Source organism: Cnephaeus nilssonii, assembly GCF_951640355.1.
Source record: "Cnephaeus nilssonii genome assembly, chromosome: 2".
In the NCBI taxonomy this organism is placed as follows: domain Eukaryota; kingdom Metazoa; phylum Chordata; class Mammalia; order Chiroptera; family Vespertilionidae; genus Cnephaeus; species Cnephaeus nilssonii.
The window spans coordinates 4,188,611-4,215,587 of NC_137073.1; the positions used below are offsets into that span (position 1 = coordinate 4,188,611).

Sequence of the window (26,977 nt, forward strand, 5' to 3'; positions counted from 1 at the left end):
TGACTTTTTCCAACTTCTAAAATTCATGTAAAACTATATGACTAGCCCTAGCCAGTTTGGCTCAGTGGATAGAGCGTTGGCCTGAGGATGGAAGGGTCCCAGGTTCGATTCCGGTCAAGGGCATATGCCTGGGTTTCAGGCTTGGTCCCCAGTGGGTGGGGGGTGCAGGAGGCAGCCAATCAATGATTCTCTTTCATCATTGATGTTTCTATCTCTCTCTCCCTCTTCCTTCCTCTCTGAAATCAATAAAAATATATGAAAAAACAACAACAAAAAACTATATGACTGGTAGGGACTGGGTATACTGTCTATCTATTGCTGTTCTTGGATTTTTTTTTTTACATATTCAACATGAAGAACTATTCTTTTACATTTACCCAGTTCAGAGACAGAATAGTCTGAGTGTGTTGGCAGGAGCCAGATGGAGAACTCTAGGCCTGTGCTGCCTTTTCTCACAGTTGGATAAAGTCATTGGCATTCACTTGGACCTAGCTTTAAAACCTGGTGCAAACTGTGATCTGTGGCTGGGTCTTCTTGGCATTACAATCCACTGAGTCTGCTACTGGCTCCCCTGGGCTGTTTGTAGTATCAGCCACATGAGCCCTGGGTGCTCCCAGCCCAGATGCTTTCAAACACTGCTACTCAACAGCAGTGAGGGAGAGCTCAGGCTGTGTGCATTTTATCTGTCCCCAAGCCCCACACTCATCCTTCCAATTACAGGTCTGCTCTTTCATTTCCTTCCTCAGGATATTGATTATAGGAGCACCGTGCATTTTTCTTCCCCCTTCACACACTCAGTCTTCTTGTTAACCAGGCTTGGTTGGGTTCAAAACCCCAAATTTAGATTGAAACCAACTGGAGCACTGGTTTCACATGCTTCCCTACAAACCCAACTTGAATCTTGAGCTTGTAGAACCAGCCCTCTCAGTAAGGAACTACAGAGAGAGGAGTGCTTAAGAGCATCCAAGTATCATATATATACGTGGTCGGAAGAGGGGGAAGAGGAGCATCCCACAGGTCCCTTCCCTACGTGGGCCTACAGCTGACACTGGCCCCCTCGCCACACTAACCACCCAGAAGGAAACAGAAGATGGTGCACAAAGGAGTCCAGCCCCAAGACTCTGTTCACTGGTGTCTGGGATCTGATTAGTGATGCCATCCCAGGAAGAAAGCCGGAAAGGGCTCAGGCCAGGAAGGGAGCGTTCACTCCCTCTCCTAGCCACCTACAATGGCTGAACAAACAAAACAAACAGGGAATCTCAAGAGCTAAATTAGATAACGTTTTGTATGGATCCTTGGCAAGTTCATGGCAACTGCTCCATCATGAATTATCAACCCAAGTTGCATACAGCTTGCGACACATTTGCCCTTTGGAGATGGGCATCTTGGGGGACTCTACTCTCCCACAAAGTAACTCTTAATGCTCTTGTTAGAAGCACAGTTCTGGGATGCATGGACATGTCTTTATGATCCAAATTCTCTTCCTGAGATCAAGAGGGTATACTCAGGATAGAACTCCCAAACTGAAACTTCCCTGACTGAATATCTTGTATAAATAGCTATTTTAAATATACTTTATGCAATAAGCAAAAAAAAAAAAGTACAGACATATGATTAAGTGAATACTCTACCTTGGGGATTCTCTTAGAGCTTTCAATAATTTCCAAGAAAGAGTTGCGTATTAACTCCCAGCAATCATCAAAAGATGGATTAAAGGTAATGATGGGCTCACTGACTTCAAGTTTGATCATGATTAGCTGAGGAATAAAGAACTCCATCTCTTGGTAGGGCTCTTCAAAGTCATTCCCATCCTTCAGGAGACATAAGACATGGTAACTGTCACAAAATGGGGCCTTCTAGAATTAAGGGAGTGGGCTGTACCATTGCTAGTACCACAAGCATCAGACAAGGGCGTGAAGGGGATCATGCACTGCCCATGCTTAAAATGAGGGTAAGGGTGACTTAGTCCACCCTGAGATCATCCTCTTCCCTTCCCCATAGCTTTTACTCAGCATGTTTACTTTGCTTGAAAATTCCTGCATCAATATTTCCAAACCCTCCTCATCCTTCAAAATTCATCTCAAAACTTCCTACACTTCTGAACTTCCATATTTCTACTTCCTCAGGGTATTTCATCTTTCTTTCTTATAGAGATTTATAAGTAAATGTTATCTTTTCTATTCTACTCTAATCTGAGGGCAGGAACTGTGTCTGAGCCATCTACCTCTTCCAAAATATCCAAGACTACGTTTAGTACATAGTAGGTGCTCAATAATAATTTGCTGACTGAATCCAAACATATAATTATTATCTGCAAATAAATGATGTTGCCAATGAGCCTATAGTCTATTTTAGACACTCAAAATGCCAAGCTTCCCCACAATAAAAATATTGGTGTGGAGATATTCATAATTCTCTACACAGGCTAGTAATACAAGATGCCTTTCATAAAAGACAGGGTCTAATGAAACTGCCATAGGGCAGCTGTGAAGTACTTGTCTGACTAATTGCTTTTAGACATTTTTTAGATCAGTTTAAGGATGATTGATAAACATTTGTTGACACCTACTATGTATCAAATACCCATAAATTTTCCTCTTCCTTCAGCCCTATGAAGATTTTCTTTTTCCCTCTGTGTGCAACTTTAGAGTGAGATCTGTTTACACAGCTGAGTCTCTTCTGCTTAGTAGAGTAGAATCTTACAATGACACCTATAAATTGGTCTCGTTAGAGTGCTAACACTGCAGTCTAAATTCAACAGCACTTGTGTCTATATTGTTTTAGCAGAAGGCAATAGTTAATCTTTATTTAATTCAGACAAATGCTTAGAACTTAACCTTTTATAACCAGGTAATTTATCTTTATATTATTCTTTTTAAGGTACGATGACCACATGATATAAAATCCAAAAGAATCATCCTTGATCCCTAGCTCCTGAAGTTTAGGGGATACTGTGATGCTCTGAAAACCAGAACTTAGTGATTTGGTTTTTATTTCAACTTCACCGAAGTCATTTCATGAAGGAAATTATTAATTATGTCAACAAAGCCTTTTGGTTTAGGGATACCCCTTTCAAAGACCAAAGAACGAAAGTCAGTATCTGCAATGACACATACAACACTCCCTAAACATCAAGCTGAAGGCTGATAACAATCTTTTTCAACCCTGTCCTTTGATAGGATGGAAAAGTGGCCATATCCTTTACTATAAAGGGTATGTATTCCATTTTATTAAATCTTTTTCTTAACAACTTCTACATTTCTGTAGATTTTTACCAATTTAGTAGTAGTTAATTATCTCATGAAAGCTTGCTTTATATTCACATTAGTTTATAAACTAACTAGAGGCCAGGTACATGAAATTTGTGCACTCAGGGGGTCCCTCAGTCCAGCCTGTGCACTCTTGCAGTTCGGAGCCCTCGGGGGATGTCTGACATCCATAGCGCTGCCGCTTGCCAGCCATGAGCCCAGGTTCTGGCTGAGTGGCGTTCCCCCTGTGGGAGTGAACTGACCACCAGGGGGCAGCTCCTGCATTGAGTGTCTATCCCGTGGTGGTCAGTGCACACCATAGCAACCAGTCATTCCACCATTCGGTCAATTTGCATATTAGCCTTTTATTATATAGGATAAAGACTGGAAGTGTTTGCGAATCAAGATTTTTATTTTTTGTCCTGGCTCATAGCTGATGGAATCCTGATTCTATCTTAGTCATTTATACCTGAAAAGGGCTTGTTTATGGCCCCCTACACACCTTGTGTATCATGAAAAAGGAGACGAGATCCTCAAGAGACTTAATGACCAGCTCTCTGAGCTGAAGTGACATGAATGATGCAATAGAAGCAAAATATTCCTCGATGTTCCTGGAGGAGTCGTAGTCGCTCCTGGGAGCAAAATGAACCCACTGCTCCTTCTGGGAGACAAAAAGCTGAGCACAGGTGGGGATCCACCTGCAAAGACAGGAGGGTAGCCACGTGAGAACCTCTTGGAATTGGTATTTCACATCTGGCTGCCTCTCCTGCCAACACTGCTCTCCTGAGAAGAAAGTAGTAAGATTTGAATTGAGAGACTATTCTCCTATTAACAATACCCAGATGGACAAGGGTACTAGGGCCACGTTCTGCTGAGAGAGTCTACAGCTTTTCCATTATAATCAGAGGTTGGGGCGAAGGGGCCTCAGGAACCGGAATGTTTTGTGCAACTTCTCTCCATGGCATATGCCTGGTCTCCGACTCAGATTTTAGGGGAAAGAGAGAGGGAGAGGAGAAAAGAAACTCCAGAGAAGAAACTACATTGTGGCAGTGGCTGTTCAGAAGTTGAGAGGAGAAATTAGAAAAGAAGAAATGGATGCCTCATTGGTCCTTTCTTCCTTCTCCAAATTCTAACTCCCAATTCCCAGTGGGAATCACTGGCCTCTCCATCCATTACGTCTCTTTCCTGCTTGCCAGAAAACTACTGTTCTCGCATCTAGAAGTACTAGTACTAGTCCTGGTCAGAGGCAATAATTACCATATTTACTAAGCAGCTGCTGAGTGCCAGCTACTGCATATACTTACTAATACATATTCTCTGATACGTAAAAACCCAATGGAAGGTATCATTATAATCATTTCACATAAGGGAATTAATTTATCTGGACATAGTCCTGCATGTATTTACAAAGCGAAAGGAGTTGTCTGAGTGACTGAAAACCCTCTAACCTGGGAACCTAGGGGCTGTTCATCTGGGCCACTGCACTCAAGTTGTTCAAGTGCAGTCCTGTGACCAGCGAGGCCTGAGGGTTTCAGAGAAGGTGCTGGAAGGGGTACCCTCACACCAACGGTAATGAGAGAGTTTAAAGCGAAGGGAGACTGGGTGGGGCTGATGCACAGTGGGTGTTAGGAGACATGAAGGCTGGGGGCACTGGAATGAAGAGGACAGAGAGATGTCAGCAACAGTGCAGCCCCCAGGTTGCGACCGAGTTTTCATGCAGAGGTTCCTGTCTGGGATCCTGTGAGGCAGCCCCACTCAGGCCAGGTACTGACTTGTTGAGCAGGACCTGGCGTGCTTCCATGCAGTGCTTCCGGATCACATCCTGATATTCCTGGGGCTGCAGAGGCAATTTCCCTGCCAGTAATTCTGCTGTTCGAACAAACCTGAGGTCTCTGAACCTGCCAAAAAAAGGGGAGAATAGCTCAGCTTCATGACAAATTGTGTAGGACAGGCTCAAGAGGAATATATGCTCTTTCTTCAATAAGAGGAGAGCTAAACAGATAAAAACTAAGTATATCTGAAAAACTGGGGAGTCTGAGGAGGAAGTGAACAGTCCACTAAAAGTCTTGCAAAGAGCAGGTAAATGAGCCACTCGGCAGGAGTTTACTGAGTCTTCTTGTATGTCGTGCTGGGTGTCCCAACTGGGGACGGGGTTTGGGCACCAACTTTGTATTTGGCTGACTGAGAACTGGGATGTCAAATGGACCAAAGTTCTTTACAAACAGTGAAGACAAAGAGGACAGGGCACACAGAGCGTCTTCGCGATCAGGTGGGTTACTGAGCTACTCCAGAAGACACTGTGTAGCCCTCCGGCACGGCTCATGAACCAGGAGGTCACAGTTTGATTCCTGGTTAGGGCACATGCCTGGGTCGTGGGCTCGATCCTCCATGAGGGATGTGCAGGAGGCAGCCAATCAATGATTCTCTCTCATCATTGATATTTCTCTCTCTCTCTCCCTCTCCCTTCCTCTCTGAAATCAAGAAAAATATTGTTAAAAAAAGAAAAACAACAACAACAACAACACTGTCCCACCCCTGACAGTTGACCAAGACATCCAGCCTCCCTCGGCACACGGCACTCAAAGTACATGTGCTGAGTGAACACCCTCCTTTGAGATGCTCTTATCTTTTCCTGTTTCTTTCAGATCAATGGCTAAGTTGCTCTTCACCACACGCCTCAGGCCTTTATTGCCTCTGAGGGCCACCAGTCCTCTTCCTGGCTCAGAGCTGATGGAATCCCTCCACTCGGTTATAAGTCACTCTGAAATCACCAGCCCCGGTCACTTCCCCAAGGAGATCTCTGCTGCTTCTTAGCTTGTCTCCGTTCTTGCTCTCCTTTTCCTCACTCACTGTAGGCGGCCTTCCTCCTAAAACCCGGCAGCCTTAGTCCTTCTTGGTGAGATGGTGAGCCTAGTCTTCACGTTGCCTGGCCAGGCCAGGGCACTGCCAGGGAAGACCAAACCTGAGGACTCAGCACCAAGTACGCTGCCACCCAGCCACAAGTGGCCCTTGTTGCCACCTGATAAAGATATTGCACATCTTCAACTGAATCCCAGAAAATTTCCCAATTGCCAGAAAATCTATTCTTTCTGAGACCACAACCCTCATCCTGTCCCCAAACATCTCACCCTTCACAGATAACGAGGTGATCTCTTAGAATTTTTAAAGTTAAATAGTGCAGGCCATGTAAGAAAATTACTCTGTATCATTTCCTTAATAAATCTTCCTCATTGTGAATTTTTTGATTCAGCCAACAAAAGCCTTCTGAATGATTCTGGTTCATTTTTGTACCTCTGTTACCTACAGAATCTTCTTACAGAGCCATGAAAAGCACATGGTATGCATCCTTTCTTCTCAGTACCGGCTATCGGTTCAAGTTTGCCATCTTCGTTACACAATCAAATTAAATTCACGCGCACATTCCCGTGGCACTGAGCCTCTGGCCATGTTACCAGGCCCGAGAGTGAGTTCCTTGTTAATTTCCAGGTTGATTTATGTTTTGAGGCTGTAAACACGCTTGTAGTTAAAGCTGTGCTGCCCGCTGGCCACGCACCTTGCTCCCCACTGTGCTCTTACCCAGCATGCTCCAGGGCTTGGAGACCCCAGTGCTGTGGGCACAACCACTGTGTGCCCAGCACTGTTCCAAGCACCTCCCCCAACAGCCACATGAGAGGAGCTTTGCTATTATTCCCACTTTGCATATAAGGAAACGGGCCCAGAGAGATGAACTTACTCAAACTAGAAGTTCTGTAGTGACAGAGCAAGAACATTATTACTCAACATACTGCAACCCAGTTAGAAACTTACTTCCTTTTTTTCCTCATGTCTTGATGGACCCCTGCAAAGCCTTAGAAAACAGAATTCAGTTCAAAGAAGGAAGTCCTAGGCTGACTTCCCCATCAATTCCTTTTAAAAATATAGGTAAAGCTAAGAATGTGAAAACAACTAAGCTCTCCAAGATAAAACACATTCTAAGCTAGAGATCCTCCCAAGACAAAATAGTTGAGCTGCCAAGTTCAGCCAATCAAAATTAAATAAACATATTTGCCTCTAACTTTTCTAATAAAGAACCCAGATGGTGGCAGCCTGACTTTCAGTGAGCTCTGGTGGCCTTATTCCCCCACCAGGAGTTGCACCCCCTCTTGAGGGGCCCATAGAATGTGAGTCTTTCTTCCCAGTGCGATTGAAGATGCACAGACAAAACGCAGGCTGGCCACACAGTGAGGCCTTCTTCAGCCAGAAGGAGGAAGCACGTCCTAATGCGTGCTTCTCTGTGGCTGAACCTGGGAAACATCCCGCTGGTGGAGCAGCCAGACACAAAGGACCACCTGGTTCCATTTATAGGGAATGTCCAGACGAGGCCAAGCCACAGAGCCGGACAGCAGAGTGTGGCCAGGGGCTGAGGGGAGGCAGGGGCTGGAAAGACTGCTGAGAGGTACATGCTTCTTTGGGGGAGGATAAAAATATTCTTGAGTTGAAGAGTGGTGAGGGTTGTAAAAATTTGCAAATATACTAAAAACTACTGCATTGTGCACTTCAAAGGGGTGAGTTTTATGGTGTGTGAATTATATTTCAATTTAGAAAAACTTAAGAGAAAAAAAAAAGAGACCCTGCCTGCTCTGGACTTTTACAATTCCTGTGGCCAATTTAGTCACTGATGACTTTCACCGAGGCTGTGCCAGCCACCTTGTGTGGAACTGAGTTACATAAATGAGTAAGACCCAAGTACCCACCCTCTCGTGGGCTGGAAGTCGAGCAAGTAAACATGTAATTAGAATTCGGCGAGACACAGGTCATAATGGAGGCAATGGCTAGTTAACACTTACTGGGTACTTATGTCAGGCACTGTTCTGAGTACCTTGCAGCATTAACTTACTTATTCCTCCTACAACCCTATGAGCTCTCATTATCCCACATTCAGGGATGAGGCACAGAGAGGTGGTAACACACCCATACCTATCACCTATGAAACCCCGTAGTCCAGGCTTGGCCCTGCAGCCTGGCTCCATGCCTGTGTTCTTACCCAGGATGCTCCAGTGCTGAGAGACCCGGGGGCTGTGGGCACAAAGCATGGGTGTCAGTTCCTATGCCTGGTTGGTCTAGGATGTTGTCATCTCACGCCCAGGACAGGGCTGCCTCACAGTGCCCAGCATAACATGTTCTCCTATGTGTGGAAGCAGCAAAGAGAGGGGGGGAAGAGGGAGACCCTTCTTACGCTTCAAACCACAGCTGCTCCAGGCTGAGCACCATGGGGTTCACCGTGTGCAGGTGCTCCTCGTTCCACTTCTTGGCGCTCTTGTAGGCCCCGTGCCAGGGCACAGGCGCCCGGATGGCTCTCTGCGGGAACAGGCGGGGGGTGCTCTCGATGAAGAGCCTCTTCCTCTCCTCTGGGTCCATGAGGATGTAATCAACTAGAACCAACGGGAAACAGTGTTAGTGCGCAGGGACCCTGAGCACTCGTGCTCTTAGCTTCAGCTCTCCAAAGGTAAACACTTGAAAAGGCTCCCTCACTGGCAGGGTGGCCGGCAATCCCCTGAGGATGCTCTGCGGTTCTGTGTTTCTGTCTGAAGACACCAGGGAAGGAGGTGGGTAACCTCAGTCTGGAGCTCGAGGAACTGGGATCGCATCCTGTTAGGATATCTAGCATCTGCATGACAATGAGTTTTGCCTCATTAATCATTAACTGACTCCTCACACCAAAATCAGCACAATGGACGACACCAGATACTTGTAATGGAAATTCAGAGATCAAAATATCACACGTCAAGGAAAGAAAGATTGGCAAAAGCTTCACAGGCGAAGTGACATCTGAGCTGGGTCCTGAGGGGCCAGTAGGCGTTTCTGAGACAGGACCGGGAGGGAAGAGGACGGGGCCGAGGAGCAACATACAATAAAGTGCAGGCCGTGCTTTTGTATAATATGCTCCAGAAGCTGCTATTCACGCTGTGGCAGGAATAGCAGGTGCAAGTGGTTTGAGTTCAAAGTGATAAAACTGTAGAAGCAGGTTGGGCTGGAATTTTAAGGACTTTACAAGTTTGTTCTTCTGAGTTTGGTTCTACCCTGTAGTAAACAAGGAGCCATTACACTCACGCCATCGGAAAGCTAATTAGGAAATTACAAATAACTAGACAAGTTGGTGAAGATGGCTGTTGTCCAGATAAAACAGGAAAGTAGGGAACTAACATGATCACCCTCCAGGCGTGTTTCTCACGTTACTCACCGTCATCGAACAGTTCCCCTACCTACTGTGAGCAAGACCTGGGGCCCAGGCCACAGGGAGTGAGGATCAACCTGACATCTTCATCACCAAAGAGCTACAGTCTCCTACGGCAGCTCAGACCCAGGGGAAATGCAGACAGTGGGCACTTAGGGGCACAGGTGAGTTGAAAGTGGAGACAAGAAGTGCTGTGAGTGCAGACGATGCATTATAAGAACTGCCTGGGGTGGGGAGAGAGGCTCTGGTTAAAATGCAGCTCCACAGACCCCTCCTCAGGCATTTTTCTTTTAAAAACAAGCACTTTAAGTGATTATAATCTGCTGGAGAGAGGCAGAGTGGAGAGAAGAGGCAGGCACTGAGTGTGATTCAGATGTGGAGTCGCTCCTTGCCACTCACAGTGCTGCCCCTGGGAAGGAGCACCTGCTGCCTCACCTGGAGCTTGTTAGTATGCAGGGCCTGGGGCCCCCAGCTCCGCTGCGTCAGGACCAGACCCCAGGTGAAGCGGGTGCACATTAACGTGTGAGAGGGCGGGGGAGACATGAGTGGTGGTGGGTCGGGGCATTTTAATTAAAAGTTAAAATGCTTTGGCATTTTCAGAGGAACAGGGTAGAGGTCTGAGAGTGAGAGGAAGGAAGGGGCCCTCTGCATGGGAACCCCGCCCCAGGTCCGCCCAGCCTTACCGATGCTTTTCATGAGGCTGTTGTAATAGTAACTTTCCTTCTCCTCCATGAGGGTGTTCACCAGGGGCTCCAGGAAGGGACTTGTCAGCAGTGTGTTAGGAATCAGCTTCGAAATCCGAACCATCACTTCATCCTCCTCGGGGGCAATCATGTCTTTTCGGATTCCATGGGTCAAATAATAATCATATCGCTTCCGTAAACAAACCACCAGGAAGAAAATGATCATGATTGGTGAACTGTGCCCACCTCCCCACACCCATCAGCTGACAGGAGGCCAAGTCCACACAGCGCCCCTCCCCACCCTTCACTCGCTACAGCCCTGTGGCCTGCGCTGTGACTTCACAAGCATGGCTCTGAGATTGCCAGCGAGTCTTCCCCCTGACTCGAGGATTCGACCAAAGCCAGAGAGAGGTCAGTAAAGTACAAAGATTTGTCAAATGCCATGCAGACAGGAACAGAAGGACGAGGCAGCGTATCTGATGAGCTTTAAGAAGAGAAGTGAGCTCCTTAAAAGGACTCAATTCACTCTCCTCAACATTGGTCCTCTGCAAAGCAGTTTGATCCTATAGCTTGTAGCCTTCAGTTGGGGAAAAAAGATCCTCAAAGACCTAGTGAGACTTATGATAGCTCTTCTAATCCAACCATGGGCTTTTTAATCCAGCCATGGGCTTTTTAATCCAGCCATGGGCTTTTTAATCCAGCCATGGGCTTTTTAATCCAGCCATGGGCTTTTTAATCCAGCCATGGGCTTTTTAATCCAGCCATGGGCTTTTTAATCCAGCCATGGGCTTTTTAATCCAGCCATGGGCTTTTTAATCCAACCATGGGCTTTTTAATCCAGCCATGGGCTTTTGAGTTTAGAAAAGCTACAGATGCACACACAGAATAAAAATGGCCCAGGTCACCTGGCGACACTGAGAGTTTTGTTTCCTTAGGGCCTGCCTCTGAGCTGCTGATGGCTGAGTGGCTCTAGCAATGGATCATTTCAAATAGATGAGAAGCACCAAGTGTAGGCAAGGGTTTTCAATCAGCTTTGAGTGTCAGTGCCGACTGCCTGAGGTCAGAAGAGGCTGAGCTCACCTTTTCCAACTGGAGTGAAAGCTGATTATACAGAAACACATCCAAACGCCCTCATTATAAGAACTGCCTGGGGTGGGGAGAGGCTCTGGTTAAAATGCAGCTCCACAGACCCCTCCTCGGGCAATTTTTTTTAAAACAAGCACTTCAAGTGATTATAATCTGCTGGCAACTTTGAGAAATGCTGGGTAGCTCTTACCCACAGAGACTTTACTATCAGCCAGACCTGGCCTATTCCTGACTGCATAACCCCAGAAAGCTGTTGAATCAGTCTACACCCCAATTTCCACAGCTGGGCAATAAGAATGATCATAGTACCCTGGTTTTGAGTGGGGTCAAATAAGGGTTAGCATGGAATTTTGCCAACAGCACATAATGACTGAGTTTTTATTGTTAATCATTTTTATGTACTATAAACTCATAAGCTATTAACTCTAAAGTTTTATTGTTCTCCTTTTAAGGTAGAGGTTAGAAACTCAAAAGGCTACCTAGAATCAAGCAGGTAACATTAACAAGTGACAATTGGCTGGACATCTATACTGATAAAAGAGGAATATGCAAATTGTCCGGGAAGCTGTCACATAATGACCAATCAGGATGGGGATGGGGCTGCGGCAGAGAGCTCTCAGCACACCTGTGCTGGGGGTCCGAAGGGTGCAGAGAGGAAGGAAAAGCAGATAGGCAGTTAGGGCAATCAGGCAAGGAGGGGAGAGTAGTTAGGGCAGTGGTTGGCAAACTCATTAGTCAACAGAGCTAAATATCAACAGTACAATGATTGAAATTTCTTTTGAGAGCCAAATTTTTTAAACTTAAACTTCTAATGCCACTTCTTCAAAATAGACTCACCCAGGCCGTGGTATTTTGTGGAAGAGCCACACTCAAGGGGCCAAAGAGCCGCATGTGGCTCATGAGCCACAGTTTGCTGACCACAGAGTTAGGGGGATCAGGACAGGAGGGGAGCTCAGATAGGCAGTTAGGGTGATCTGGCCAGGAGGGGAGAGCAGTTAGGGCACTCAGGCCAGCAGGGGAGGGAAGTTAGGGGGATAAGGTTGTCAGGGGGGAGCAGTTAGGCAGTTAGGGCAATCAGGCCAGCAGGGGAGAGCAGTTAGGGGGATCAGGCCAGCAGGGGGGAGCAGTTAGGCAGTTAGGGCAATCAGGCCAGCAGGGGAGAGCAGATGGGCAATTAGGGAGATCAGGCCAGCAAGGGAGAACAATTAGGGCCACCAGGCCAGCAGGAGAGGAGTTAGGGGCATCAGGCAGGCAGGCAGGTGAGCGGTTAGGAGCCAGTGGTTCCGGATTGTGAGAGGGATCCCGGATTGGAGAGGGTGCAGGCTGGGCTGAGAGACCGACCCCTTCCCCACCCTGTGCATGAATTTCGTGCACCAGGCCTCTAGTAAAAAAATAGTAAGGAATGGTGGAAATTGACAAACTAGAGAATGTATCTCTCATCTAAAGGAGGCAGCTCCTACTCAGCTTGGAATATCTTAATTTTTCAAGAGAAATTAAAAATCTAGCTCATATGAGATTTCCCTCATACAGCAATAGACCAAATTCAGCCTATGGTGGGGTTGCCAGATGGGTTGGGATATACTTGTACTAAAAAATTATTCATGTTTATCTGAAATTCAACTTTAGCTGGGTGTCCTGTTTTGTGTTTTGTTTTTGTTTTCCAAAATCTGGCAACCCCAGCCTGTGGGTCACCATTTTGCAACTTACGTTCTCAGAGGACCCAAAGGTATTGGTTTCTAAGGCTTAGTAGATCAAAGAATGCACACACACACACACACACACACACACACAGTAGACTGTCCTGGGTTCTGGACTATGTGTTTTTAAAACATGCCCTGGGTGATGCTGCTGTTCCCCCAGGTCAGAATCACTGAGATGCTAATTGGGAGAAAGGAAGTGACGAGAATGTACCTCCAAGTCTGACTCAGATGGCTTGGCTTCTTTACTTTCTATTTCCATCTCCTTCTGTAACATCATGTTAATCTGCTCTTCTGGGCTTGCTGGTCTGCTTCCTGGGGGGGTCTCAGAGGTCACCACCTCCTTCTTCCTGGGTGATGAGGTCAAGGTCTTGCGGGCGGATTTGATCCTGAAAAGAAGACATGGCTCAGCCCTGTCTGCTTTCTCCAGCCACACGAGAGTCCTTCTGCAGGAGAAGCCCTCCTCCGTGTCCTCTGAGAGCTGTGGCGTGAGCAGCGACCTCTAACATGGAGCATTGCATAGGTGTGTTAGCACTGGTTTGCTCAGATGGTTAATTTATTTAGCGTCTTAAGTTTTTTTAGATTAAGGAGATAGTGAGGGGGGGGGGACCATTGGTTACTGGGTGTCTGGGAATGCTTTGAAGCTGAGAAGAGCATGGCTTTAGTGAGACCACAGCCTTTTCTGGTTCAGCCTGGTGTCCTGAAATCCCTTGTACCCACAGAGACACCTTACCTGGTAGGATCCATTTTGTCTATCGGGGGGGACTTCATTTTCTTCCTCTCAGGCTCTGCTGAGCTTTTTGTTGCTAGAATAGTGGAGAAGGAAGACATCAGTGATGGGCAGTGGCCTTGGGCCATCCTCTGTCCACAGGGATGTGACTCTCAGGACTGTCCAGGAGCAGGCTACGGGGGTAAACTTGGTGCAGTGGGATGAAGCAGATGTGGGTTCTGGTCTCACCTGCACCACTAATTACCTGTGTGACCCTGAAGAAGTGACTTCATCACTCCAGGCCTTAGCTTCTTCGATTGTGAAATAGGGATGAGCATGCGATCCATTCATTCATACATTTGACAGGTATTAATAACTGCCTACTTGATCCACTCTCCAACCCTGTTGCTCTGTTTGCTAAATGTCACATGTATTATTGTTTCATATTTTTAAGTAGACTCAGATGTTTAAACTTAATATATTTATTTTAAAAAGATAATATGTGAGTATCACAAATAAAAAACCAGTATTATTTGCAATAAAGGGTAACTACCAATAATTTTAATAAATGACATAAAATTCTACTATTCAACTTGCTTAAGTTTTAGCCTAAGGAAATTAACAAGTAATAGAGAAGTATTAGTGACATACTACTATTAAATTGAAATTCTGAAAGAATTAAAGAGAACTGAAAACTCAAGATATATTTTGAGTTCATACTTGAGCTCCTCATCAATCTACTCCAAATATAATAGTAATAGGCAAAAAACTCTTTAAATATAAAAAAATATTGCTCCAACATACATCTAACAAGAATTACTAAAGCATACCCTTAAATAGATATATGTGTACCTGGTGGGATTAAATAAATATATAAAATCTACTATGGGAAGAGGAACCAAGATGGTAGTATAGGTAAATGTGGTACTCAAATCCTCTCACAACCACATCAAAATTACAACTAAACCACAGAACAACCATCATTCAGAACCGCCTGAAATCTGGCTGAATGGAAGTCCTACAACTAGAGAAGTAAAGAAGAAACCACATTGAGACTAGTAGGAGGGGCAGAGACACGGAATGAACTGGTCCAAAACTCACATGTGACATTTTTTTAATAGGGAGGGATATCTAGGCTGCGGAGGTTTCTGTGAGGAGCAAGAGTCCCAGCCCCACACCAGACCCCTCAGCCCAGGATTCCAGTGTTGGGAAGAGAACAGCGGAGATTGTCACTGAGTGACACAGAGCTGACAGAGACCCAGGCAGTTCCTCTTAAAGGGCCAGTGCACGGACTTACTCGGACTCACTTCCTCTGAGCTCTAGTACTGGGGCAGCAGCTTGAAAGTATTCAAGGACATATGGGGAGGAACTAGATTGTCTGGCATCAGGGCAGGAACTCGGAGGCAGCTTTCTCCCAGACAAAAGTGCTGGCAGAAGTAATTGTTCCTATGCCGGGACCTATCCCACCACAGAGCTGACTCAGTTGCCATATCTGAATCTCCATCAGTCTGGCCCACACTATTTGCTCCACCCTGGAAATTTCCTGAGACTCCGCCCCATCCAATTTGCATCCCCACTCAAGCTGTTTGTAGTGGCCTTTCCATGTGAATGGCCTGTCCTAGCTCAGGCTTCAGACTTTTCTAAAATTTCTCAAACAAGCATCAGCTGGCATCAGCATGCTCCATACCTATCAATGAGTGGCCCCAGGCCTGGCACTAGCAGCACCCTGTCTTAGTTCACAGTTTGGCCTCTCCTGGGAACCTCCAAGGCCAACACGAGTAGCAGCCATCTGTAGATTGCTCTGTAGCTTGTGCCAGATGGCCCCAGGTAGAAGTAGTCCCAGTAACTTTGGGCAGTGGCTGACTGTACATCCTGGGAGGTCTCAGAGCCAGTGCACCAGTGGAACACTTCAGACCATGCCAGATTACAATTCTACCACATTCACAAGTGACACACTCAAGAGGCAGACTCGGTGAGCGCCAAAACCCCACTGAAGCAACTCCTGCTCCAAAAGGGTGTTTCCTGAACAGAAGTTCTTCCATTGTAGACAAGAACTGGTCATCACAGCCAATTGTCCTGGGGTCAATTCCTCCCATTGATGCCAACAGCAATCAAGGCTCAACTACAACAGGGCAGTCCACACAGCTCACATAGGTGGTGCACCTAGATCGCCCAGCTCAGGGGAGTGGGGAGGCTGAGCCACTGGGCCCTACAGGACACCTAGTGCACAAGGCCACTCTACCAATTCCAGAAGACTTAGCAGCTCTACCTAATACATAGAAACAAACACACAGAAACAGCCAAAATGTAGAGACAAGCATATCACAAAAGGAAAAAATCTCCAGAAAAAAACAAAACAAAAAACTAAGTGAAATGGAAGCAAGCAAACTACTGGATACAGAGTACAAAATAATGGTTACAAGGATGCTCAAGGAACTTAATGAAAGCTTCAAGGAATTTATTGAGAAGGATAAAGGACTTAGCGAGAAATTCAAGGATCTTAGTGAGAACATCAAAGACATGAAAAAGGACCAGTCAAAAATGAAGGATACACTAGCTGAAATTAGGAATAATTTATAGGGATTCAACAGTAGAGGATGTCAAGAATCAAATCAACAGTTTGGAACATGAGGAAGCAAAATCACCCAATCAGAAGAGCAAAATGAAAAAAAAAAATCCAAAAATATGAAGATAATGTAAAGAACCTCTGGAACAACCTCAAGTGTACCAACATCTGCATTGGGGGGGTGCCAGAAGGAGAAAAGAGAGAGCAATATATTAAAAACCTATTTGAAGAAATAATAACAGAAAACTTCCCTACCTGGTGAAAGAAATAGACTTACAAGTCCAGGAAGCGCAGAGAACCCCAAATAAGAGGAACCCAAAGAGGACCACACCAAGACACATCATAATTAAAATGCCAAGTATTAAGGACAAAGAGAGAATATTAAAAGCTGCAAGAGAAAAGCAGTTAGTTTCCTACAAGGGAGCACCCATACAACTGTCAGCTGATTTCTCAACATGAACTATGCAGGCCAGATGGGAGTGGCAAGAAATATTCAAAGTGATGAATAGCAAGAACCTACAACCAAGATTACCCAGCAAAGCTATCATTCAGAATTGAGGATCAGATAAAGAGCTTCACAGAAAAGAAAAAGCTAAAGGAGTTTTAATACCACCAAACCATGAAATGTTGAAGGTTCTACTTTAAGAAGAAAAAGATAAAAAATATAAATACATATATATCAACAATTGAATCTAAAAATCAAAACAAATGAACAAGGAATCTAATGAACAAAATAAACTGATGAATGAAATAGAACCAGAGGCATGGAAACATGGAACAGACTGATGAATCTCTGAGGGAAGGGGAGGGGTGGGAAGAGATTAACCAAAGATCTTATATGCATACTAGGGCCCAGTACACAAATTCATGCACCTTGAAAAGAACTATGGGCTGCAAGGCTGCGGTGGGCACAGGGGCGGGTCTCAGCCCATCCTCTGCACCCCTTCCCAGCCCCTCCTGCCGGGGCTCCCAGTCCCCTGTCTGCCAGTAGCCCCGCTCCCACTGCCGCTGCCACTCCCACGTGCTGATGGCGCCAGCCCCACCTGCACCCGCTGACAGCATGGATCAATTAGGGCCTGTGCCAGGAGCGGGTGCGAGCGGGGCCAGTGTAGGCAGCAGGTGCAAGTGCTGGGCGGGACCATGGTGCGCGGGAGCAAAGAATTTTCAGTAACCACCAGAGCCTCACCCTGATGACAGTGACTGGCACCCCGCCTTGGTCTGGTGCCCCCGCTTACCTGCTCCACCATCCCACTGTGGCTGACACCCGCCATCTTCCATGCTCTGCTGCCTGCTGCCAATGCCTGCTAAGTTCCACATGCGCCCCCTGGTGGTCAACGCACATCATAGCGACTGGTTGTTCAGGTGTTCTAACATTCGGTCTATTTGCATATTAGCCTTTTATTATATAGGATCTGCATTACCCAGAGACACAGACAATAGTGTGATGAAGGCCTGCAGTAGGGTGGGATCAGGGTGGAGGAGGGCAATGGGGGGCCCTCTGTGATACTCTCAACAATAAAGATTTTTAAAAAATAAAAATGAAAAAAGTACTATGGTCAGCAGCTTCCAAATGGCTCCCAATGACTTCCACCTCCTGGTACCACGCCCTTGTGAACTCCCCGTGAATGTGGGCTTGGCAATTCACTTCTAACACAGAATATAGCAAAGCTGACAAAAACACTGTGGGTTGTGTCTTGCTGGCCCTCTTCTCTCTCTTGTTTTCTCCTGTTCCTTCTGAGGGAAGCCAGAAGTGATGGCTGCCCTATCGAGAGGGCCGTGGGGCCTTTCGCCAACAGGTGGGAGAAGGATCTTCAGGTGACTGTGCCCTGGCTGACACCCTGATTGCATGCTTGAGAGAGACTCTGAGCCAGAACCACCCAGTGACCCACATCCTACCTAATAAAGAGGGAATTGCAAATTGACCGTCACTCTGTCACTAAGGTGGTGGTGCCCAAAGCCACAAGATGGTGGCGTCCAGTCCCCTCAGCCCCACCAGAGTCGTCCTTTTAGCCCTCGCCACAGTGAGGGGCAAGTAGCCCCCCTGCAGAGAGCAAACAGCAGGGCCCTGCTTGCCCCTGGCCACAGCGGCAAGCAGCAAGCAGGCCCCTGCAGAGAGCAGACACCAGGGCCTGCGGTGGCGATGAACAGGCAGGTCTGCAGAGAGCAGAGAACCACGGGGAGCAGGCCTAAATTGTCAGTAGGAGGTCCCCTGAGGGCTCCCAGATTGGAGATGGTGCAGGTTGGGCTGAGGGACCCCCCCACCCCCGCCGCACATGAATTTTGTGCACTGGGCCTCTAGTAAACCATAAGATAATAAGCAGTTTTAAACCAGCGGTCATCTAACAGTGGTCTGCAGACCACTGGTAGTCCGTGAGGTCCGAAAGGTTGGCAACCACTGTTTTAAACTGTTAAGTTTGGGGGTAATTTGTTATACAGCAATCAATTAACACAAGTGCACAGAGAATAGTGCTTGGTGCATTGTATGTAAGGTTTTGGTGTATGTAAATGTAAGGTTAGCCTTTACAATTATTCCCATTTCATAGGTGAGGAGACTGACTCTGAAGTTACCCAAAATTAGCTGCCGTAAGAGTGAAGCCAGGCTAGAGCCCAGGATTACAAATCTCCCTCCAAGACCCCATTCTTCCACAGATACCTGATGGCAACTCCTGAATGGCCCTCTTCCTAGGGACATTGATGGTGACCGGCTGGTAGACCTTCAGCAGGTCCCGCAGCTTCAGGTCCTGAGCTGTCAGGGAGTAGTTGTTGGCAATGCAATCGCTGGGTCCACGATGGCGGTGCTGCTCTTTGAAGGGTGCAGCCAGGGTCCACGAAGTGCGTTGCATCAAGGGCGGGTAAAAGCTGTGTGACATGACCGTCTACGAGGGAAGGCAAGCAGAGTGAGGTGCAATGAGGGCCGTCCCTGCGAACGGCCCCGCGGGCTTGCTCAGTGGGCTGGGTGTTGTCCCATGCACCGGGAGGTCACGGTTCACTTCCCGGTCAGGGCACGTGCCCCGGTTGGTGGCGGGTTTGATCCCAGCAGGGTGCCTGGGCTCTGAGGGGTCCTAGCTGCATTCTCCCTGACAATCGCAGAGTCCCACGGGCCTTATGCTGTTTGTATCTTCTGCAAACTCGCTGCAAATGCTTTCTGAGTGGATGCCGATTGCCCTGCCTGACCACTGTGAGAGTGATTTCTGAAGTCAGGGATAATCGCTGGCTTTCCATAAACAGTAAATTTGTGAGTCAGGTAACTGATTTCTATTGTCTTTATTCCTCACGGACATGGCTACAAAGTAGAAATAATCGCTCTTACTTTACGGCTGAAGATGAAGCATTTCAGGGAGTTTCAATAACGCAGCAGGTAGCCTTCCCCGGTCACTTGAATGACCAAAGCCACCAATCCCACTGCCACGCCTGCCTGCCTGTCCCCCACGGGCCGCCAGGTGAACAGACCTGATAGACTTCAGACGGCTCCTCATTCGCAGAAGCAGGCAGAGGGGGCAGCTCGGGCCGCATCTTGGAGCGGCTCATGTGATGTATCGAGTCACTTTTGGGGATCTGTTGGAAATGGGAACAAAGTCGCTCTTTAGGAATTGGGAAAGATTCCCGAGCCTCTAAGCTGGTGAGGAGTGAAGAGATTCCCAGGAGGATTTTAGGCACAGAGTTCTCATCCCCGTCCACTGTGTAGGTCTCATTGTTAAATCATCCATCTGTCTTTCCATCAGCATCTCCTCCTTAGCTACACTCTTAAGAGCAAATTCAGATATTTTTTTTTTTCTCCAGGGAAGGGTCCAAATTCTAAGGGCACCCCACACTGTCCTACCTTGTGTTGTGATGAAAGGGGGTGCCTTTTAAAAATACTATTGCATTTCACATAAGCACAATTGCAAATAGAAATTCACCCGTGCGGTGGCATTGCATGCTGCGTGTGCTCAGCACAGCCATTCCGTGCTTCCTGCAGAAAAATGCCACTTCACCATGTGGGAGCTGGACACCTTCCATCCAGTGAGTGTGTGGGGAGGGAGCCCCAGGGACTCCGTGCAGGTGTCCCCGGAGCAGAGCGGAACGTGAAGGCAGTGCTGCCTGATGCTGTGTGGTTCTGTCCCACACCAGCCCCCACGGGCAGGACCACGGCTTCATCTGAAGGAGCTGCTGCAATCTGACCCAGCACTGGAGGAAACTGCTGGGCTGGGCTTCCTGAGAAGTGCTGCTGTACAGCACATTCAAAACAGCTTCAGGGCCCTGGCCCGTGTGGCTCAGTTGGTTGGGCATTGTTCCATGCACCAAAGCATTGCCAATTTGATTCCTGGTCAGGGCATAAGTCCAGGTTGCTGGCTCCACCCCCAGTAGGGGGCATGCAGGTGATCAATGTCTCTCTCTCACATCAATGTTTCTCTCTCTCTCTCTCTCTCTCTCCCCCTCTCCCTCTCTCTCTCACTTCCTCTCTTCCTAAAATCAATAAAAACATATAAAAATAGTTTAAGGGATTTTCAAGGGCAATTTTGATTCTCTGTGATTGTTCACCTTATGCAATGACTTTGGACTGAACTCCTGTTAATATAAGACATTATTAGATTGATTTGATCAATTTGGGTCAGCGAATTATGTCATGCAAGGTAACTGGCAATGGGTAGTGGGGACCAGGAATATGTAATCAGATGTTAGCCACCCCACTCTCCAGCCAACCCCTCACTGATGACTCAATCTTGCAAAAGAATAACAACAACATCTGCCATTCTTTCAAATTATTATGTGCCAAACACTTATGGGAATTTTTAGACTCATATTCTAGCTAAAGAAACGAAAACCCAGAGAGGATGGGTAACACAGCCTAGCCACACGGAGGCGCTTTTAAAGGCACAGCCTCCATATCCCAACGCAGTGGAAACAGTATCACTTACACAAAAAATTATTCTGGGAACGTGTTGATCTTAAAAATAAACAAATGAGCAAACCCATAGGAAAGGTGCATCCTGAGCCCGGGATCTTTACAACCAGCGTTGCTTCACTGACCCCGGGGCCTCGTTCAGTAAGAGTGGTGGCACCAGCCGGCAGAACGGAAACACGGGATGCTCCGCTCTACCTCGAGCATGATGCGTTTGAGACCCATGGACCCTGTTGTTTATCCGCTCAGAGAACGTGCTTTGTTGGTTTAAATCACTGTCTGTCTCTCTGTTCTTGACCTCGATTTGAAGGATCTAAGAACTGAGCTATCATCTCCAACAACCCCCTCTCTCATTACTGAAATCAAGACCAGATCTGCAGCCATGGGTGAGTAAGGTGAAAACACTGCAGCATCAGCTTGAAGGAAGCCTGGTCGTCCCCAGCAGGTGCTCTGCTATCCAGGCTGGGTCTGGGCAGCAGTAGTTTAGGAACATGAAGTCATTCACAGCTTCCTTCAGGGCCCCAGATGTACAGCAGAGACTGACCTTTGCACGCAAGGTTTTCCGGTCAATGGAAATCTTTCCCTTGGCCTCGCTTTTAAATCTGCTTCAAATAAAAATCTTTTTTGTTTGTTTGTTTGTTTTTTATTCTCACCCAAGGATATTTTTCCATTGGTTTTCAGAGAGTGGAAGAGAGAGGGAAAGACAGAGAGAAATATCAATGTGAGAGAAACACATCGATTGGGTGCCTCCCGCACGTCCCGTGACCAGGGCCTGGGGAGGGGAGGAGCCTGCAACCGAGGTACGTGCCCTTGACAGGAATCGAACCCAGGACCCTCCGGTCTGCAGGCTGATGCTCTATCCACTGGCTAGGGCAGTGGTCGGCAAACTCATTAGTCAACAGAGCCAAATATCAATAGTACAACCATTGAAATTTCTTTTGAGAGCCAAATTTTTTAAACTTAAACTATATAGGTAGGTACATTGTTATTAACTTAATTAGGGTACTCCTAAGCTGGCCTTTGCTAAAAACTCAAGGGGCCAAAGAGCCGCATGTGGCTCATGAACCGCAGTTTGCCAACCACTGGGCTAGGGCTCAAATAATCTTCATTAAAAGAGCAACTGAATCTTAGCTCTTACAACCAAGAATCTGGCACCTAGATTGGGTAGAACTGTTACTTTCATGTGGCTTATTTCAGACCACATGTGATGTTTGCACATCCTCACACAGGCCATTCCCAAAAGCTCTCCTGAGGACCTGCTACAGCAGAATCACTCGAGTCTTAGCTAAAAGGACAGACTCCAGGGCCACACTCCAAACCTTGTGCATTAGCATCTTTGGGGATGAGGTCAAGTCTCTATGTTTTAAGAGATTCCCAGGATATTCTGATGTGCGGCCAGTGTTGAGAACTGTGGGATGGAATATATGGTCTAATGGCCTTAGAAGGGAAGGGGAGGGAAGGGAGCAACAGGTGAAACCTTCCCAGTAAAATTTGAGGATTGGATAAAAAAGCCTAATTCAGCAAAAAGCATATTTCAAAGGACACAACATAAACATGTGGTTAGCACACTCGCTCAGTCAGGGAATCACACGGCAATTGGCCTGTGATTAAAACATCCCCTCCCCACCCACTCCCCAGTCTCTACATGTTGAAAATATGGGTTAAGAAAAAGAAAAATACTTTAGAATTCATACATACCTCTGGAGATGAGCAATCCATGTCATTCATACTGTACATTGTAGTTGGACCTATTTTTTAAAAAGGAATAAGGAGTTCTGTCTCTTCCTCTCCTACCCGTGGGTCTGAAATCCACACTTCCTTAGAGCATCGTAGGATGACACAGACAATGGAACTTCCAGATGTTCTGAACTCTGTCCACAGGGCTGCCTCTATGAGGTCACAGCCTTCAGCCCCCGAGGAGCTCCCTGGTAGACGAGGAGAGAAAGGGAAGCTAGAGAACCAAGGGGCAGCCTTGGGCTCCTGCTGGGCTTTGGGCTGCGGTTCCAGCTCCCCTTGCCACGGCCCCTCTGCCGTCCCACCGAGCTCTCCTCTTGGGTCTTTCCCAGGAGCACACCAGCTCACTGGGAAAACGGAAGCAGAGTTACATGGTAAAACAGAGAATGGCGAGGAAGCACCCCCAAAACAATGTCCCGGGCAAACGAACTTGTCTCTGCCCCCTCCCTGGGCTGTTAACATTGGAGGCGCTATGACCTGGCCTCCGCGTCTGTTGCTAAGGAAGGAGAGGCCTCTGTGGTGCCCACATACAAGCCTGGGCTTGGCCGCCGTGTCCTGGTGTCCCCTTTGCTGGAGGGGCAGCCAGGCAGCAGGGAACGGGCGACAGGGCAGAGAGGGTGCTTAGCAATGATCCAGGAAGGGAGTGTGAGTGGCACTAAGGGACTGTGCCTTTGGACTTAGACTTTGAAGTAAACAACAAAGAATTTTTAGTATAAGTATGTCCCACTTAACAGCTGAACATACTAATATTAAAAAGTTATGCTTACCTGGAATTAAACCAGGGGTCCTGCATCTTTATTTGTTGAAACTGGAATATGGAGAGAAGAGGTCCACTAGGGCCTAGGTTGTCCGCTTCTCTGTGGTGTGGACGTGTAGGGTCTCTATCTGTTGTGGGAATTTTTCACACAATCCTATTCAGAGCCAGTTCTGTCCTGTTCTGGCCGGTCGGAGATGGCTGCTTAGCCAGAGTAAAACACAGGAGGGACTGCCCATGGGATTGCTTCACTGACCCATCAAATGGCCATCAACAGCCGTGTCGGGAGAGAGGCTACGAGCCCTGCCATCATGTGATAAACGTGGTGGAGGAGGCAGCTGATACACAAGGAAAAGCGAAACGGGGCTGGCCCTCCAAAGATGACAGAGGTGGGAGGAGGAGGGGGATTCACAGAGGCACCCCTAGATGGCAGCCTTGAATAAAAACCCTGTGAAAGTCCCAATTCAGCTTTCCAAAACAGCACCCACAGCGAATAATGGTTGTAAAGTATTGTTCTAACCCAAACAACAAAAACCTTCTCCTGGTGGGACACCCATCAGACTGCAGCTGAGCCAAGTGCAGGAAGTCACACAGGACTGACCCAAACATCCCAATTTAGGGACGCTGTCCATGTCCTCCAGGCCCCAGCCACCATCAGCTCCCCTTTCATCGCTGGTGTGGAGTTAGAGCCTGATCCCTGAGCTTATTTTTATTACTAGTCCAAGCTTATTTTTATTACTAGTCCAAGCTTATTTTTCTATACACCAGCCTGATTACTTCAAGAAACATGAGTTGGTAGAAGTAACACCATCACATTTTTGGAGCCTGTGATTCAGCAAGGCGCCGAGTTCTTCACAGCCAGCCCTACTGCAACCCTGGCTGCGTTCTCCTTGCCTGAGGAGCTGTTTTCCAGACGAGAAGAGAGAAACCAGAGAACGTCCATGCATGGGTAGGGTCCCTAGCAGCTGCTGGCAGGGGCCTCTCTTCGTTCCACACTGGCCCCCCTCCCCCGGTGGTAAGCACATGTCATAGCAAGCAATCGAACTCCAGGTCAGTCAAACTGCTGAGGAGACACTTTGCATATTAGGCTATTATATATATACTAGAGGCTTGGTGCACAAAATTCGGGGGGGGTGTCCCTCAGCCCAGCCTGCACCCTCTCCAATCTGGGACCCCTCGATGGATGACCGACTGCCCGTTTAGGCCCAATCCCGGTAGGATCATGCCTAAACGGGCAGTTGGATATCCCTCTCACAATCCAGGACTGCCGGCTCCCAACTGCCCGCCTGCCTTCCTTCCTGATTGCCCCTAACCACTTCTGCCTGCCAGCCTGATCACCCCCTAACCACTCCCCTGCCAGCCTGATTGATGCCTAACTGCTCCCCTGCCAGCCTGTTTGCCCCTAACTGCCCTCCCCTGCAGGCCTGGTCACCCCAACTGCCCTCCCCTGCAGGCCTGGTCCCCCCAACTGCTCTCCCCTGCAGGCTTGGGTCCCCCCCAACTGCCCTTCCCTGCAGGTCCGGTCGCCCCCAACTTCCCTCCTCTGCCAGCCTGGTCACCCCTAACTGCCCTCCCCTGCTGGCCTGATCACCCACAACTGCCCTCCCTTGCAGTCCTGGCCCCTCCCAACTGCCCACCCCTGCTGGCCATCTTGTGGTGGCCATCTTGTGTCCACATGGGGGCAGCCATCTTTGACCACATGGGGGCAGCCATCTTGTGTGTTGGAGCAATGGTCAATTTGCATATTACTATTTTATTAGATAGAATAGAGGCCTGGCGCACAGGTGGGGGCCAGCTGGCTTGCCCTGAAGGGTGTCCCGGATCAGGGTGGGGGTTCCCTTGGGGTGTGGGGCAGCCTGGGCAAGGGGCCTGTGGTGGTTTGCAGGCCGGCCACGCCCACCAGCGACCCAAGCAGAGGCCCTGGCATCTGGGATTTATTTATCTTCTATAATTGAAACTTTGTAGCCTTGAGAGGAGGCCTGGGCCGGCCAGGGTGTGCGGAAAGCTTGGCTTCCTCCATTGCTGGGGAAACCCAAGCCTCCTGCTCGCTCCCTGGCAGCAGCCATCTTGGTTGGTGCCTAACTGCTCTTGGAGTCCAAGACTATTTGCATACTCGCTCCTGATTGGCTGGTGGGTATGGCTTGTGGTGTAGCAGAGGTACAGTCAATTTGCATATTACTCTTTTATTAGATAGGATAGATATGAACTGCTTGTGGACATGGGCAAGAGGGTGGTGAAGACCTGGGGGGAGGGGTGAATAGGGCTGGGAATAGGGGGGGTGGAATGGGAGGCATCCATAATACTAACAAACAAGAACAAAAGAGAGTTCTTTCCCAGGTGCTATAGCCATAGGCCACAGAAGAGATGTAATCAGCACAGGTCCCAGAGGGAAAGTGCCGAGAACTAATGGTGCAGTAGCAGGCCAGCTCTCAGGTCTGTCATTTCACAGAGAACGCTGAGGTTCAGCGAGATCACTGGTCCCGGGTCACACAGTGAGAGGCAGCCCTGGGACAGAGCCCAGGAGTGGTGCCCCCCCAACCCCAGCCCATGGTCTTAACCCGTATTCTCCATGGCAGCGGCTCTCAACCACGCCCAGGGGACATGTGGTAATGCCTGGGGACACTTTTAGTTGACACAACTGGGAGGAAGGGGAGTACCAGTGGCCTCCAGGGGGTCGAGGCCAGGGACCCTGCTAAACTTCCTGCAATGCAGGGCAGGCCCCTCAACACAGAACTTTCCAGCGCAGTCAACCCTGCTGGGAGGCCTGCCAGGCCAGGGAGCACATGTGCTGGCTGTTCCTGGAACCGAGGGACTTGGGCTTAGACCAGTGATGGCGAACCTATGACACACGTGTCAGCACTGACACGCATAGCCATTTCTGATGACACGTGGCTGCTGAGGCGGCCACATGCCAAGGATGAAACATTTGCTGCTCCTGAGGATGAAACATTTGCGACTAGAGTCTTGGAGTCCAAGACTATTAGACACTATCATCCTCCCCTATTAGACACTCTGTGCCGGAGGTCTGTAGGCCAAAACAACAGAAGTCCGGCACAGAGCGTCTAGTTCTGGGACTTCCGGTTAAGCCGGGATCTTTGCCCTCACTTCTGCCAGCAGAGCAGGGAGCAGTGGAACGCAGCGGGGGACGCATCTCTGGGGCCCTGCCATTACCAGTAACCAAATAACAGTTAACCACAGCAACCATTATCTACTGTTCTGGGGTGTCATGGATTTCTAATCCATCATTACTGAGATAAGTGAGGGGGAGTCTGGGAGAGGCGAGGGTTTGTGGTGTGCTATGGGTGCCGTTTCCCGCCATTAGAAATAGTGGCAGCCATTTTAATTCACATAAGGAACACCATCTTGCTCCATAGTGCAGACTCCATTTCACCACTATTACTGTT

At 48.0% G+C, this 26,977-nt stretch overlaps 1 protein-coding gene across 2 annotated transcripts in view; it reads right to left on the reverse strand.

Annotated features, from left to right (window-relative positions):
• The window catches only part of DNAH3 (dynein axonemal heavy chain 3), a gene marked incomplete at its 5' end in the record, with an annotated part of 194,103 nt that extends 171,290 nt beyond the window's left edge, over positions 1-22,813 (reverse strand). Inside the window, 10 exons of one of the 2 annotated variants that reach the window (XM_079759768.1) lie at positions 1,632-1,811; positions 3,751-3,946; positions 5,021-5,146; positions 8,464-8,659; positions 10,146-10,335; positions 13,143-13,278; positions 13,662-13,734; positions 18,857-19,079; positions 19,654-19,758; positions 22,784-22,813. In XM_079759768.1, the coding sequence (XP_079615894.1) occupies positions 1,632-1,811; positions 3,751-3,946; positions 5,021-5,146; positions 8,464-8,659; positions 10,146-10,335; positions 13,143-13,278; positions 13,662-13,734; positions 18,857-19,079; positions 19,654-19,758; positions 22,784-22,813 (1,455 nt within the window). Of the gene's footprint in view, positions 1-1,631; positions 1,812-3,750; positions 3,947-5,020; positions 5,147-8,463; positions 8,660-10,145; positions 10,336-13,142; positions 13,318-13,661; positions 13,735-18,856; positions 19,080-19,653; positions 19,759-22,783 lie in introns of both variants that reach the window. The other variant, XM_079759767.1, reaches the window with a different exon arrangement.
• Between the last annotated feature and the right edge of the window lie 4,164 nt (positions 22,814-26,977).